Below are 17,832 nucleotides of genomic sequence, written 5' to 3' on the forward strand. Positions count from 1 at the left end.
CACGTCGTCGTATCATTATTAATACAGTCAAATTTTGATTACGAAGAGGTGGTTGCAGGCGAAGAGTGGAAGACCCAGAACAAAATATGTATTTTTGGAGGTAAGCACTAAGCAGTAGAATAAAATTTTCCTTGATCATTTACACGAGAGGAAGCGATTGTAGTAAAACCGCCAAAATTGAAAATTTAACAACAAGGTGTTCGATTTCCGGGGAAGCACACACATGATTCCTTCATTCATGATTATCATCATCGTATCCTTTAGCCATTGCGCAAACTTCACTAACAAGATCTATAGTAATCGGGAACGTAAGACATTTAAAACGGAGTGTAAAAATGTGATCGCACGATGCTCTGCAACACATCGCACCGGCTGGAGGAAGGAGGGGGTGGGGGCTCGTTTCGGGCACTCGCCAGAGGTCCAGCGCTTCAGTGTGTCCCGCGCCAGATAGAAATAATTGTTTGTGCCCAGTTTATTGAGGGTTTATATGACCTTGGCTTGGTGGTTCCAATAAAGAAACTAATTTGATTTTTTCATAAATTCATGGGTTGTTTTGTCATACTTATAAGTATCCAAAATTATTTAAATCATATTGTAAACAAGTACTAAATTCAAATTGTGTATTTCAATCAACCATAGTTCATATGAATATTCGTTTAATTATAGAGTGAAGTCAGGAAGTGGAAATGTTATTTTATTATGAAACAATATAAATTCGTCACAGCATTAAAATTCAATGAAAAGTAAACCAAAAGAAATTATGGTAGAGAATGTTATTGTATATGATTAAAATTTGCCACATTCATAGGTATAACAATAGTTTGATATTGAACATACAGAGCTTTGTAATTAAATATAATGAACGTCGAACCATGAAAAGAAACACCAACTTACAAGCTCACATAATTCTTGGTTTTAACCTTCAACATGTTCTGCTTATTGCTCTTAGGTAGTAGCACGAAATTGTGATTTTATAGAACACCTGTGCTTGAGACTAAAGAACAAAAATCCTTGATTTTTTCAGACTTCTGAAATATTTCGGTTGTATATTGTATGCCCCCACCTAGGGCTGGTCCTGGATGGAGTTAAGATTTGCTTTACCAGCTTTTCCAAGAAACATGTGGCATTAGAAATTTTGAAAAAAGGAACATAGTTTTTAAAGAGAATTAAGACTATATTTAATGGATTGTATCATCCTTTAACTGTTTATTTGGAATAATTTAGTGAAGTATCTGAGAACAACTTAATATTATAAAAACTGGCTGTTTACTGTCGATAGCGTAGTGGTTAATACAGCTGTCTTATCATTAAAGGGACAGGGTTCGATTCCTGTGGAGAGGGGACAATTTCACCGTTTCGGAACTACAAGGGTCGTTAAAGGTTGACCGGGATTTTCGTACGTAAAAAATCGATGAATAGCCGGATCATGATGAAACGTGCGGCTGACGTAATGTATTCCTTCGCGAGTAACTAGCACCCGGCATGACGTATTTCGTGCATGCGCAGCAGTTGCAGCAAACATGGCGGCAAGCAGTGTGTCTGTGGCTGTGGAGCAGCAGTGTGTAATCAAATTTCTCGTGAAGGAGAAAGTGAAACCAGCTGAGATTTTCAGACGATTGCAAGCACAGTATGGTGAACAAACGATGTCGCGGACAAGAGTGTACGAATGGTGTGAGCAGTTTCGCGAAGGACGGGAGCTGGTGACAAATGAAGCGCATGGACACATTAGCCCGACTGCAGTCACACCAGTGAATATCGCACGTGTTGAGCAAATGATCCTTGAGAACCGGCGAGTAACAGTGCGGGATATTGCTGCCGAGGTGAATATCAGTGTCGGGAGTGTTGAGACAATCATTCACGACCACTTATGCTTCCGCAAAATCTGTGCAAGGTGGGTTCCCCGCCAGCTGTCATTCGATCAGAAGTGGACACGCAGGACGGTCTGTGAACAGCTTCTGAATCGGTTTCGAGCAGAAGGTGATGAATTGTTGCAATCCATCATCACGTATGATGAAACATGGTTGCACAATTCAACCCCAGAGACCAAAAGACGCAGCATGGAGTGGCGGCATAAAGGTTCCCCCCCCCCCCCAAGAAAAGCAAAACGCAGCCGTCCGCTGGAAAGATCATGGCAAGTGTCTTCTGGGACATGAAGGGCATTATCCATGTGGATTTTCTGGACAAAGGGAGCACGATTAATGCCCAGTATTACTCCACATTGTTGAGTGGTGCTGTACGAAAGTCCATTCGCAAGAAAAGACCTGGGATGTTGTCTGGAAATGTCATTCTTCTCCATGACAATGTCCGCCCTCACACGGCCAATGTGACAACAACAACTCTGGCCAACATGCGCTGGGAAGTTCTGCCCCATCCCCCGTACAGTCCGGATTTAGCCCCCAGTGATTATCATTTGTTTGCACCCCTTAAAGACCATCTGGGAGGGAAGAAATTCACGACAGATGAAGCACTGCGGAGCGATGTCCTCCAGTGGCTACGACAACAACCAAGTTCTTTCTACGCCAAAGGAATTCGGGAGCTGCCAGAATGATGGCAACGGTACCTCGGCGCGCACGGAGAATACTTTGAAAAACTGACATAGTTTGGTGTTTCTTCTGCTACCTATTTCCTCTGCAGAAATAAAAGTCCCGGTCAACCTTGAACGACCCTTGTATATATACACCCAGCTCCAAATAATATGCAATGTTGATTAAAATCGACAATATCTGTAAGTGACATTCTTGAAAATCCATGACAGTTTCAAAAAGTTCTTTCTAACGTCACTTATTTATAAAATCAGATTAACCGCAACGGAGACTGAAAGCAGTAATTCTCCAGAAAAGGAACGAGGAGGTAGGCGACGAGTGAGACTATTTTGTGGGTGGAGATCCCAACTTTATATAGCCTTAAATTTCTAAATATCACATGCAAATTTCTCTTTTGCGGACGAAAGTTCATTAAACTACCAGGTTGTTTACTACTGGAGTCTTCACTGTTAAAAAAACCAGCAATGAGACAGGAGAGAAATGTCCCGTCTATTAATTATTAAAAGTGCAACATCAACGTAAAATATAACTGAACAGTCTGCTTCTTTAATCACCCGAAAGCCATCGGCAGAAATTTAGAAGAATTGTACCCATATGGAATCTTACAACCTGCCACTCATTGAAGCATATACAATACCTGCAAGGTAAAATGCTATTCACATGCCTGGCAGTTACATTATCTCCTCTTCTACATGGAATATCAATGCAAAATTGAAACTAGACAATTTTGTTAATTTTAGTTCTGGTGTTTATGATTCGCAAAAATTACCTAACAGTAATTCCACTTCACATTTCTTGATTTTAAGTAATTTCGATAAGAAAGTTCCTAAAGTTCAAACAGTATAGCCCTCATGAATTTCGAGCTTTGAAAATGCATTCTTTTTTATAAATGATTTGAACATTTAAATGCCTGTACACATAGCAAACTGCTTGGAAGGATGCTTTTAATGCCTGCAAGCAAGAATTTGACTTATCTTGCACTTGCATCTGACATTTTGAAATCCGGGAGGGGAGGTTTTAGGTTTGAATCCTGGGCTACGCATGAGTGTACTATATTTTTGCATCAGCTTTACTGATCCTTTCGCTACTACCCTAATCTTGTTAAACATTAACTTACAGGGTTTGATAAAGAAACAGCTAACTTTCATCAACATGTTTTATTCAGAACTTTGACAAGTGAACTAATCGAAGAATAATCCATCTTATCACAACAACACTTGATTTACTATAATGAAGGGTTAAACAGGAAACAACAAAGATACATCATCTATTTTCTTCCAGATTTTTAAAAAAATTACCAGCCCATAATATTAAAAAATACTGTCATTAAATTCATCAAAGTGTATGTTCAAAATATTCACAACCAACATTTGAATTACAATACCATAGGTTCTCAACTTATCACTTCTGCAAAGCTACAAGTGAAATACAATTAGAGATTGTTAAAGAACCCAAGTAATTTCCACATACTTAGGCATTATGAATTTTTACATACAGCAACCTTTCAACTAGAATTCAGTTGACATTGCACAACTCCCAGTTTTTCCAGTAATGATGGTATAAATCATAAATACTTCACACATCAGGAGTTATTACAGAAAGATATGATGACTAAATTGTAACAGTGACTCATTTTGCTAAAACTCATGGAAACAGCAGAATCAAGGCAAGGAAACAATATAAGGCTCTTAAACTTAGCAAAAACAATGACATGGATTTCAGAATGGAGCACAACAACCTTACATTTGTTTATATTTAAAACTTAGCAAAAAGTTTCTTTCTCTTTTTGCATGTATATTACGAAAAAGACAAACCAAATTAGTGTTGCCTTTCTACACTGGCTTTTGTATTTAATGTGCAATACTGTGATTATGAACTAATGAGTTTTCATTGTAAATTCATAATGCAGCATCTAATTTCTAATGTATTAATTTCTTAAAATTTGAAGTTACACAGGTTCCATGGACACATTGCTTAACAAGTCTGCTACCTGCTAACAAATCACTACTGTTAGCAGAACAGGCACATCATATTTATCAGATCAAACTTCAAGTTTCCTAAAACTGGTATGTGGCAATCCTCTCTGTCGATTATTTGATCCAGCTTATGAGTTACAGTGACATGAAACATAGAAAAGATGTGGAATTTGTATAATCAGAACTGAATTCCAGTGATGACTGACTGCAGGATAGATCTGTTTCAATTATTCATCTTTCCTGTAATATAATTCAGTATCTACGTGTATCTATGGAAGGCTTAATTGATTCCTCTTAAAGTCACTGCTTTAGCATTATCCAACTGCCTTTCATTTCAGACTCATCACAACTTACAACTCTGTAAAAGTTAAGGGTGACCTACACAACTCAAACATAGTGCGTAATGAAGTAAAAGTACTTACTCCTGAAAAACAAATCTAAAGGTAGAATATAAATTTGAAATGCAACATAACTATAAAATTATTTCTGACCTATACTTCTTTTCAATAGACAGACACTCACACACATTAGCCATCATAATACATTAGAAATAATAATAATCCTCTGTAAACAACAGAATGGCAATAATACAAAAAAACAATATAAGGTTTAATTTGTTCTCAGTGCCAACCACTCGTTGTGCTTATTTCAATAATATTGTACATTCCTATCAACAAAATTCTTTATTCCCTAACAGAGGCAAGTCCTTGTAAAGAGGAACTTAACAACTATACTTGAATTTTGCAAGTCACTCTGAACTTTCACTTTCGTAAAAAAAATAATTGTGTACGTATGCATGTACATATGTGGGAATCTTCCCAAGTCAGATGGTGTCCTTAAAGTTGATATTCATCCAAACCCTAGTAGAAATTGTACCTTAATCCCAAGAGACCACTTAAACAGTTTAAAAAGTCATTCATAATAGCACCCAACACCTGATACACACTTTTTTTTTTTAACAGCTTCACCACAAACACACACCGTCAGACTGATATTCAGGTGCTACCTCATTCACAAGACATTCACCCACAATTCACAACAACTATCAACAATAAAAGTCACATCTGTAGCGATATAACATGTTCCTTTACCAATCACAAATATGTCTCTCATTGTATCCTTTGGGTACATAAACAGAATGGCTCAGCTAATTCTTTGCTGAACTTCTTGCATGGAATGTGGAATTTTGCGTATTCTCTTTCAGAAGACATGGTAATTTAATAGAACTTCTTAGCTTGAGCTTCCCTATTGTCCCTGAAACATGAAAAAAATTGTTGCAGCCCTTATTATACATAAAATTACAAAGTACATGTGAAGATATTTACAATTTCTGATGGAGAACATATTTACTGAAATGCTAAGTGCATTTGATCATAAAGTGCAGAAGTAGAATAAACAGAGTAAACAATTAAATAAGAACAAAATTCTCATTGTTTGCTTATCCACAGAACACGGTGAGCTGCACCAGGACCTTCAAACGACTCATTTCCACTTCTTCCTCCAGGAAACAAAAGACAGAGGACCTTTATAATCATCTCTTTGTGGCTGGACATCATGAGCATGTGGCAAATAATTTACCATCTCTTGCTTCAACTTTCTGAACTTAAATGCATTTAGCTGATGAAGATCTCACATTAGATGATGACAATCTATCCTCAAAAAATTAATAACTTTACAATAGTGAAAGCTTCAAGAATCTGGTAATTAAGTTAAAATTTCACACCCCTAGCTTGGATATGACTTCAAGTTCTCAGAATTACAGTTACAATTACATTCAAAATAAGCACGTTAATTGTCACAAGGGATGTTGGACATGTTGTCCTCCTGCATCCACACATTTTTGGCATGTTTTTAGGAAATTTCACAGAGATTTCGCAACAAGACACACTAAACGGGTGCTTGGCAGTTTGCGGCGCCAGAGGGGCAACTGAAACACATGATTTTGCGCATAACTTGTGAATTTCTTAATTCCATTCCATTTCACTAACATCGTGATTTCAGTTAAGTCGTGTTTTTAAAGTGGTTACGTGTTACAAATGTTCTTGAGATTTTCTATTGTTTTATAAAGTGCTTATTAAGTGTTTAAGTGTTATTTGTGTTTTGCTATAGCTTTAATAATGGCACATAGGTACACATTGCAACAAGTTTTTTATGTATGATTCGGATGTGATTACAAATTCTTGCAGGGATGTTCGTAGATGATTTCCAACAGAATTCCCAGGTGTGCCTGTTCCACATAGAAATACTGTACGAAACCTTGTGAACAAATTGAGAATGAGTCTGTTAAATTTTTGTAACTGGTTTTTGGGGAATGTTAATGGCAGGGTAATTTAATTCATGTTTAATATTCTTCTCTGACAAAGCATGGTTCCATTTACGGGAAACAATGGGACCTTTCGTCCATTGTTGAACTAGTTTTGAAAAAGGATATCTAGCCTTTTCTAAATTTAATTTTCTTTGAAAAAAAAATATCCTGCAATATTTTTATCACATTCTGATCACACACTGACTTTATCTCTCCTTTCCCAGCAACAATGAGACATTTCGTTCATTGTTGAACTCATTTTGAAAAAGGATATCTATACTTTTCTAAGTTAAATTTTCTTTAAAAACACTCACTATCCTCAAATATTTTTATCTCATTTTGTGACTTTATCTCTCCTTTCCCAGCAGCAATGGGACCTTTCGTCCATTGTTCAACTCATTTTGAAAAAGGATATCTAGCCTTTTCAAGTTAAATTATCTTTCTAAAATCTCAATATTCTGCAATGTTTCCATCACATCTTGGTCACTTCATCTGTAGGGACACTGATTTATGGTAAATAAAATTCATGAATTTCGCATTTAAAAAGTTACAATTTCGGTATATAAAAGCGGTGAAAAAAGATCATTTCGTTGGAAAAGCAGTAAATAAAAGTCAAAGTTAAGTAGTCTGAACCTGCCTTTTATCAGTTAAAGTGTACACTTAACATAACCTCTGCATTGCATGGTTTTAAATTGTATCGCTGGTTGGTCATTATTAGGGAGACAAATTTATGGTAAATAAAAACTGAGGAGAGCGGTAAATAAAATGTTATACCAGCGGTGGAAAAAAAAAAATTGGCACACACTTTTTCATCATGATAGGAAACATCATACAAAAGAGCTATAAACTGATAAACTGCTTCATTTTTCATGTGGCAGCGGTGGCTCAGTCGGTAACGCGTCTGACTACCATGCTAAAGGTCCCGGGTTCGATCCCCACCCGGTTCAAATCCGGGAACTTTTCTAACGATGGAAGCGGCCCCGGCGCCCACCCAGCGTCGAATAACATGGGTACCTGGGGAAACCTGGGGGGTAAAGGCAGTCAGGGGCGTGGTGCTGATCACATCACCCCCACTCACGACCGGATCAAGAAAGTGTAGGGCGTTACCCCCACACCCCCTATACGCCTTCATGGCGTGGTGCTAAGCACAGGGGAACACTTTACTTTACTTTTTTTTGCTTCATTTTTATATACTGTACACATACACAAGTACTTAGCTGTCCAACCAAAAAGAAAACATCAACACAAAATCACTTCATTTCTAAATTGCATATCTCAAGTGATTTATTCATTGTATGTATTTAAAGGATATCCTTGCTGTCCATCAAATAAAATAATCACTACTGCACATACACAAACACATGTTGAAAATCACATGATGATAAACAAAATTCATTCATGACTGAACACAAATGATACCATTGTTTCCCTTGATGTGGGGGAACAGACTAATCTTATCGCTGCTACAACTAGCAAGTTCAATGAAACTGGAAGTTGAGTGGAAATTCGGGGGAAGAAAGGAATGCAGCTTGACAGGGAGCGAAGATTTCGAACTGAGATTATGTACATGGGAAATCCAAATTTACAGCATCTTCCTGATGTGCAACGTTTTTCAGCTGCAAGTGGTAGGAAACTTTAGGCAAATGTTTCGTTACAAATCGACAGTTTGCGCGCACAACCTCAATTGCCGGTTTTTGCTTGTTTTCTACATAACTTGATGATATTTGACGGTTATTTCGCGAAAAAGCATTCATTTCGTGGAAAAGCACACATTTCGCATTACTTCGCGAATAAAACTCATGCATATTTCATCATTGGGGGTGTAGTTACGTGCAGAATGTTCAAAATTGCATCTTTTTTTCACATTTTGCGATTTCGCGCAAATCGAAAATTCAATGTCCCTATTCATCTGTCCTTTTTCACCAACAATGGGAGCTTTTGTTCTATTGTTGTACTTTCTAGGTTTCGGATTTGCAGCCTTGTTTAAATTTAACTTTCTTAACAATCTCGCATTTCTGCAATATTTTTCTCACATCTTGATCGCATGTTGTGCTATTTACCAGTTTCCCGCCAATTTAACAGTAATCAACTGATTCAGTGTGCATGGTTACAGGTGTGTAAGTGTTTGGTGCCCGTTTTGTGACTCAAACCTACGACATCTCAATCTCTAAACTGCTGTGGTTTCTTGACCCCTTCCTCTTGGTTTCTTGTCCCATTCCTCTTTTGTCACCCTGTCTTATCGGTTAGCATTAGTAGTGTTTATCTATGGCAGAAATTGAAAAATAAACTCTGTGCAACAAACCTCCACACATTAGGACTGAAGGAGAATATCAGGAGAGTAACTGAAGCAATTTCAGAAGCTGAACTGTTGTGTGTAAATGGACATTTCCTTAAAAAAAAAACATGTCAAAAATGTGTGGATGCACTAGGACAACAATTCCAATTGTAACTGTAATTCTGAGAATCTGAAGTCATTTTGAAGCTAGCGGTTTCCATAGAGGAAATATCACACGCAATATGCCGGAAGTTGCCGTCTGGCCAGCAGCCGTCAAGTGCACAAGGGTCAGAAAAACACACTAAAAATTAAAATGTTGACCATGGCAAAATTTATTGTATAAAAAATATTCACTAAAAACATAACGTTTCCACCCTCTAACAGGATCTCCTTCAGACGAAGATTCACAATGGAATATATTGTGAAGAAGACCCATACAATATTCTGCCTTGGTCAGCATTTTAATGTTATATTAACATGGAAACAAGGCTCAACAGTGTTACCAAAAAACACACTGTATATGAAATGGGGTAACATCCAAGTATGCACCAATCAAGTTAAAATTTTACACACACGTAAGTCAGTAAGAGGACAAAATAATGTATGTGGAGAAATATTTTGAGCTACTTCAGTTATAATAATTTGGACAACTGTAATTGGCGATAGTAGGTATCATCATTTAAAACTTTATTGGGTTAAGTAAACCCTCCATTCAGAATGCATGCTTGAATGTGGAGCTTTATACTAACACACAACTTCCTATGTCTTAGCTTTTGTTTACTTACTTGTATATAGAGTATCCCAGCATGATCACTAACTGGATGACACCAAACACTACAAAAATTGTAGTGGTTAAGCATGACTGCTGTGGGCAACCAGTTGGACCTGCACCCGTAAGCCTCTGGGAAGCTGCCGCCACATCCCTCTTCATGGTGTTCAGCCCATCTTTCATCTCATTGATCAGCTGCTGAACGTCATAACCCACATTCTGAACCTGGGCAGTTGGCTGCTTAGCTTGGTTTTGAAGAATAGTGTTGGACTTCTGATGAATTTCTGTAACATATGCTCTGAAATAAGAAAACATTGCATGTTACTGGGTGCAGGGCATTAATACAGTACACTCTTTTTAATTTGGACTTCAAGGGGACACAAAAAAACAACTGAATTATCCAAAATTTGAATTAACAAAAAACATGCCTTATTGAAGAAAATCAATAAAACAAAACCACTGTACTACAGTATTAACTCTTGCTGCCATTACCTCATAAAAATGTAATTGTTAGAGTTCTGAGGACTGCATACCGAAAACCTCACTTTTTTCCCCCCTTTTAATCGCTGAAATGTAAGCAAGACATATGAAGTATGGAACGCAACTTTAGTATTACACACCAATCAACTCTCACATATGAAACATTTTTTCACAATGTGAGTAGAATCAGTAAAGTACTATGAGCATATTGAAAATGCCTAAAGTACATAACACACTTTTCTTTCTTTGTTTAGTTACTTCTACTACATTTGGGTAATCTTGATGATGAGGATGAATGAAACTGATGAAAAGATGCTCACAAATTAACACCTAGGCTGCAACTGTAGCTTGGAACATTTGGTGGTGAGATCTTGAGTTCATTACTCAGGTGGTGAGATCTTGAGTTCATTACTCAATGTACTTTGTCAAGATGTGACAGATTTGTGATATATGTTTTCATCATACAAATGTCTTCTTATTCATTCATTAAACAAATAATTATGATTATTCCAAAAAAAAAAAAAGTTTCATTAAGTTTGCACTCATTTTGCCAAAACAAATTCTCTGACCTTTCCAAATTTTCAGAGTAATTTATAATGTTTTAATTTACTCTACCCAGGTTTACAGCATACTTTTTTCTTTCTTTCAGCGAAACCATTGTGGTATGTACAACAATCTCTGATCACTCACTCACTCTCTCGAACACACACACACACAGGAAGAAAGGGTGTAACGAAAATACCAGGCAAAAAATTCAGGAATGGATTCCTCATATGTAGAATGATTGATTACGTCTCCAGCGTAGCCAAGTGGTTAGCGCTCTTGCCTTTGGTGCGAGCGGTCCCAGGTTCGATTTCCAGTGGGAACTCCCACATTTTCAGTGTTAACTCAGCATCATGAGGACAATTGGGAAGGTACTTGAAAAGAAGTAGTGGGCTCCGGTCACAAAAGGCAGAAAACAGTGGCGATGGGACCCAATGCACTGACTGTGTATCACCCAAGGAAAAGCCACTCTGGCGGGTCCTGGCTCTTTGAGCGTTGTTGCGCCACAGAGTTTTGTTTAGTTTTTTAGAATAATTCACTCAAATAAAACTTTGTGCTAGTCAACACTTGGGTTATTTGTACTCATTACATTTTAAAGGCCCAGCCTCTTACCGTAACTAAAATCAATACTTGTCTCTGAGGACTAAAATCTCTTTACCCAAGTTAAAATCTGAGGCTGTAAAGTGGCACTCAGCACACTTATGGATAAAACAACCCTACAGAGGAGTATACTGGCCATACGTCAGGACATCAGAGCCTCATTGGCCTGCAAGACTGAGGTTACCTGGGTGTACTACACCCAGGTTGGTGTAGCAAGTGAGGTTGGTTTTTGGATGCCCTCTCAAAAGGTCACTCCTTACACATATGAAGAGAGGAAAATAAGATTACATCAAAATGGGTCTGGAAATAAGTAATTATCTTAGTAATTTCAGCTAATACACATATTGGATGTAGCGGGTATGCTATGATCATACTTGCAAGCCTTATTATAGTTTATGGAATTCTGACATTTCAACAACTTTCTTAGTCATGATTGATTTCCCCAACTTTTCCACGATTGGCAGGTGACTGGAAATACTGTTAAGACTTTCTCCGCCATACTTTAAGGCCGTGTCCGAAAAGTGCAAGACTGTACTTGAAGCGAGCATACTTTGAGAATGATCTCGCAGTGCGGTCTTGAAGTCGTGGACTGTAAGTGAAGATCTTTTGAACTGCACTTTGACTGCAGTGCCAAATACGATCAGTAGATATAACCAAGCACACGTTGGTTTTCCACGTTTTAAACACTTGTTTTTCACCACAGAAATCACACAGCATTTACAAATGCTCTAATATATACACTGGTCAAAACAATTAGGGAATCGAGCAAGAAATCCCAAAACCAAAGTTGGAAAAGTCAAAAGTAGCAATGTATGTTGATGAAGTGAGTGTGTCCTCAATCAGTACAATTCATCTGTGATGAATCATCAGCATGAAGAGCTCTCTAGTGACACCATAAGGCACGTGGCAGAATTTGTGATATGAGGAGCAATCACGAGGTCACTTGGGAACACCGGTTGTTTGGTGCTGGCAGACCGTAAGTGCAGGTGGGATTCAGTTGAGTAGTGTTGAATAGGAACGATGGCAGAACAACACGATTTAGGGGAATCTAGCGCATGGAGAGCCATTGGGAGGATGGAAGCAGGGCAAACACAACGTGAGGTGGCTGCAGCCCTTGGTGTGTCACGCAGTGTCATTTCCAGGTTGTGGACAGGATTTCAACAGACAGGTACAGTACGAAGGAGGCCTGGGCAAGGTCGCCGACGGTTAACAACAGTTAGGGAAGACCGGTACTTAGCATTGTCAGCTCGCAGGAATAGGCAGCAAACTGCAACTGACTTGCAACGTGGCCTTCTTTTGGCAACAGGACGAAGAGTCTTGGGCCAAACTGTATGAAATCGCCTGCGGGAAAGGGGTCTTTATACAAGAAGACTAATGGTGTGTGTCCCTCTGAATGCCCAACACCGTAGGGCCTGCAGACAGTGGGCTGTGGAACATCGTGAGTGGGGACATGGAGAGTGGAGTTCAGTTCTCTTCTCGGATGAGTCGCGTTTCAGTCTCCAGTCAGATAATCGACGCATTCTCATCTGGAGGGAACGTGGGACTCGCAATTATCCCTCACATGTGCGCAAAGTGTCTCAGTATGGTGGCGCTGGCTTAATGGTATGGGCACATTATCCGGAACGGTACTTTGACAGCCTTACGGTACCGGGATGAGATCCTCAGGCCTCATGTTGTCCCAATGGCTGCAGATATCGGTGATAGTTTCATTTTTGTGGACGATAATGCCCGACCTCACCGAGCACATCTGGTTGACGCCATGCTACGGGATGAGGGTATCCAACGAATGGTATGGCCAGCGTCCACCCCAGACTTGAATCCCATTGAACATGTGAGGGACACACTCGGAAGATGCATTGCTGCTCGGCCAGCGCCGCCTACAACTCTGCAACAGTTGGAAATGGCCCTTCTGGAGGAATGGGTGGGTGAATATCCCGCAGGCTGTCCTTGATAACCTTATTGGTTCCATGCAAAACAGATGTGCAGCTGTCATAGCAGTTCATAGCGACCACACGCCTTATTAGAGGTATGGATCTGTTGCGTATCTGTCCATTTCTGTTGTCTTGTCACCGTGCTGTTCTCCTGATTTTGTGCAGTACCTTGCAGAAATCACCCCTAGAACTCTGTTGTGCTAATGACTCAATAGACATGTATTGTACTGGTTGAGGACACACTCACCTAATCAAAATACATTGTTACTTTTGACTTACCAACTTTGGTTTTGGGATTTCTTGCTTGCTCCCCTAATTTTTTTGACCAGTGTACATTTTCACACATTAGAAGAACTGTAACAAACAACTTGCTGGTTTTCTACCTCCGTGATTTCAAACAAATAAACAACAAGTCCACTTGTCACGTGACCGAGCCTCCAACTTCGTGTGCTCTGCCCTGTGGTCTCGATTCCTCGTGAACTTGACGCTTTCGAACTGTACTAAGTGACATCACTTCCGTTAAGACTATACTTCAAGTATGTACTTTGTACCTTTCGGACAGAGCCTAAGCTAGATGCAATAGTCAAATTAATAAATAGCACAACTCACTTAATATCACGTGAGACGGTTGCAATATCTTTTTGGTTGGCTAGTACAGAATCTACTTCGTGTCGGCGAATAGTGTCTATGAACTGTGGAGCTTGGCCAGTACCACCAACAGGTCCTGGTACTGAAATTAGAAGAAAAAGAAGATATTTTACTGTTATCTAAAGTACACATGTTTTTCACAGGCTTTGCATACGTTATGTGTTACATGTTTCAGAGATCTCTACTTCATGATTTATCAACTACTGTGTAGTCATAAAAAAAGAAGATAGGCACGAAGGCACGAAGGAAGGGGAGATTAAATACTGAATAATTAAAATGGAACACTCCTATATTTTCAGGGTTGTGTGGGGTAAAAGTCAGGAAATGTAAAATCCAAGAAAATTTGCAACATGTTACTTTATCGGAAAAATGTAAAATCGTGGGTGTTAAACTGAGGTTCCACTGTACAAGATACAAAAAAAAAAATCTCCTGAATAATTTCTACCTCAGAACACTGGTTTATTTGATTCCCCCCCCCCCCAAGAGTTTTAGTTTACTTCTATCTGTAACAAATCTGATTAGTGCTTCACAATGTTATTTAAAATTTTGTTTGAACACTACATCTGTGATATGAAATACATACATTTCCTCAAAAAGACAACATGTCTCAGTGCATGTAAGCATCTCTGCTCTCCAAAGGACAAGTACGTCCTGATATGTGTGACTACAACATCTGTGTCATTTCTCCAAAACTACTCTTAATATTTCACTTCTGATTTCTTTTTCATTTACATACACACAAAGAATGGCATAATTTAATTACAATGCAATATGGTCAAGCATTGTATATTTGTCAAAAAATGATTTTTTAATTAATTTGAATTTTAAAGAGTGGGCTTTTCAAATGTGTGAATAAGTAAAAAAAGAATTGCTTTGATGAGGTAGAGAGTTGATGTTTGTTTACTTTACGGAGAAAGGTAAAAGCTCAGAGAAAGTGAAATTTCAGTCAGTATCCACCCCCCTTACAACTGCATTTAGAAGAAAATCGAATTTTATACATTAAATTCCTATGGCAACATTGTAAAGCCTTGTTTCCATGTTAATAAAAAAATAAAATGCTGCTCAAGGCATTTAGTCTGAAGAAGACCCTGTTAGAGTGTGGAAACATTACATTTTTATGTATATTTTTAAAACTATAAACGTTTGCCTTGGTCAGCATATTAATGCTTTATTAAATTCCTTTTCTGTGAGCCCTTGTGGCTACCACAACAAACCAAACTGCATAGAAAAATCCTAAAATGTAGCTACAACAGCACTAAATAGATTAAATGTCTGATAGTTTATTGTAAAATAAGACGAACGTTTGCAACTATGTTGCATCATCGGTTCTAGCAATGTGGCTATATCATCTAGTTACTTGGATTTCAGTACCACTCTTTTAGAAAATACAATTTTTGTCATAATTTAAAAAGAAAAATTCATTCATTTATAAGATAAAATCACTAAATTATGGCGTTGCAAGGGGACGCTATACAATACTTACTAGCAGCTGCTCCCCCACTTTGTACTGCAGACATAAGACTCAATGTCCGTTCCTGTCTTCCAATGACTTCATCTAATTTACGACTGAGGTCTCTCAGTGCATCGAACATTTGGCTCTGTCCACTAAATATCTGCCTCAGTTCTCGCTGTTGGTCACTTTCGTACCACTCCTGATCTTTTTCCTTAATTGCTTCTGGGTGCTCTTTTCGATAGCTGAAAGCACAAAACACACCTTAAGTATCCACACCGTGAGAAACATTTTCAATCTGAGACAAGATGAAAGGAAGAATGAGGCATGGCATCTACTGGTACAACAAAATCTTTCCCTAAGAGTTATTTCTCCAAACTTACACATTTCTTTTTAAAAATACATTTTATTTCACCCACCAATATATGCCTTCAAATTCAATTGACTACTGTTTACCATATTTACAAACTCCTTACTTATGTAGAAATTTACTGAAAAATGTAGACTTGAGCAGGACTATTCAGTAACTCAACATGTATTTTGGACTGTGCTTGCATAGCAATAGCATTCATGACTGAAGTATTTTTACAAGTGAGCAGTCTTGGTGTTCGTTTCAGGAGCCATGCTATTGTTTCAACTCCCCCCTCCCCCCCAACCACTGTCTATTTACTCATCTTAAGTCATTTTCTGTTGGGATTAGTAAAATAGGAAGTGTGCCAAACACAGTATGTGATGTTCCATGATGCATTTGTGCTGCTATTAAGAATGTGATGCTTACAATGTTATTGAACACATGGGTAGAAATTGAATACAGATTCGACATATGTCACTTCACTAAAATTGTAAATATCAATGTATATTAGGTATGTACATACATTTTAAACGTTCAGAGTTACCCTATTGGTAGAAAAAGCAATTAACTTTCAAGCTATTAATTCTTCTGTTGTTGAGTGCCTGTATAGATGGACAGCAAAGCAGTCAAAATTCATTCACACACATACAGAAAAAAAGTTTCACACTGTTTGTAAGCAATTGAATTTGATGATGCTCTGTTACCATTCATTGTTATTTGTGTTTTGGGCAACATCAGGAAGTAGATTGAAGCTTGTTCTGTGTACATTGCAGAATCCATGTGCAAACTTGTCACTGGTTAATGTGGTTGGACATGGCTTTGGACAATGATTGGTACTGTTCCACCGAAGCAAGTTACACACACAGGATCAATGGTGACAAGACTACACCCCCCTCCCCCCAACACACACACTTATTGTTGCAAATCTAACACAATAACAGACAGATTCAAATCGTGAATTTACATTTACTCAAGCATATCTTACCCATTCAATATCCAGAACACCACATTTTGAACTGGTGTTGGCCAGAAACACAAATTCTCACATACTTTAAACATCTATTACCCTTTTTTAAATGTACACATTTGCACTAGATAAAACTTGCTCCATTTCAGAAGTACTACTTACTCTTCTTTTTGTTGTTCCAGTTTCCGCTGGTATTCACTATATTCTTGAGAAAGTTTCTGTTGTTCTTCATCTGGAACTTTTGTTCCTATTTGTTGTGGAGCTGTCTCAGGAGGGTAGAGACTGAACGTCAGGAAGTGCAAAGCATCGTGGTCATCTGTAAAAAGAAAGACGGTAAATTTAGTGGTTAAAACTCTGTAAGCACAAAACAGAAGCAAGGTATAATGCAACAATACAATACTGCAATACTCTTGACTTAATGGTGGTCATTTTTGTGTAGTTAAGTTTTGGTTAGACTGACTGATATATGTGTTTAACCTCATGGGAATTGCGGTATTATGTGATGAATGGTTGTTATGTGATTGACAAATTCAAAATCAATTAAAGACCAAGAACATGTAGAAGTCTACGAATGAAATTGGTTCAATTCTACAAATGAAATCGGTTCAATTCTGTTCATACCTTATTGTGGGTGATTTGAGGTTCATAGGGGGTGTGGAGATAGGGGTTCCACACATTCACGATTTCAGTCATAGTGAAGGTAATGTGATTTGCACCATGATCTGACCACCTTTACCCCTAGATAGCCATATTATTAGAAGCTGGGTGAACCCCGGAGCTACTGTAGGCAGGGAGACGGGTATAAAAATTCCCTCTCTGGGAATCGAACCCAGGTTTCCCACATGGCAGTCAAATGCCTTACCAACTGATAAGCTGAAATCTTTACAGCAGCTATGTACTTTGGAGGACTGGTCTTGTATTGCATTTCAGCACAATGGACAATGGAACTCAAAATGGCAGATTTTGAAACATACTGCAACAAAATTTTGAAAA

General features: G+C 38.2%; 1 protein-coding gene across 2 annotated transcripts in view; it reads right to left on the reverse strand.

The window, feature by feature from the left end:
* Positions 1-3,685: 3,685 nt before the first annotated feature.
* The window catches only part of ergic53 (lectin, mannose binding protein ergic53), a 46,675-nt gene continuing 32,528 nt past the window's right edge, over positions 3,686-17,832 (reverse strand). For both annotated transcript variants that reach the window (XM_083136861.1, XM_083136850.1), the window contains 5 exons: positions 17,002-17,155; positions 15,554-15,765; positions 14,032-14,152; positions 9,885-10,166; positions 3,686-5,773 (listed from right to left, as the gene is read on the reverse strand). In XM_083136861.1, coding sequence (XP_082992987.1) covers positions 5,737-5,773; positions 9,885-10,166; positions 14,032-14,152; positions 15,554-15,765; positions 17,002-17,155 — 806 coding nt within the window. In that variant the 3' untranslated portion in view covers positions 3,686-5,736. The remainder of the gene's footprint in view (positions 5,774-9,884; positions 10,167-14,031; positions 14,153-15,553; positions 15,766-17,001; positions 17,156-17,832) is intronic.

The sequence above is a fragment of the Lepisma saccharinum genome, chromosome 1 (genome assembly GCF_977018435.1).
Source record: "Lepisma saccharinum chromosome 1, izLepSacc3.1, whole genome shotgun sequence".
Classification (NCBI taxonomy): Eukaryota; Metazoa; Arthropoda; class Insecta; order Zygentoma; family Lepismatidae; genus Lepisma; species Lepisma saccharinum.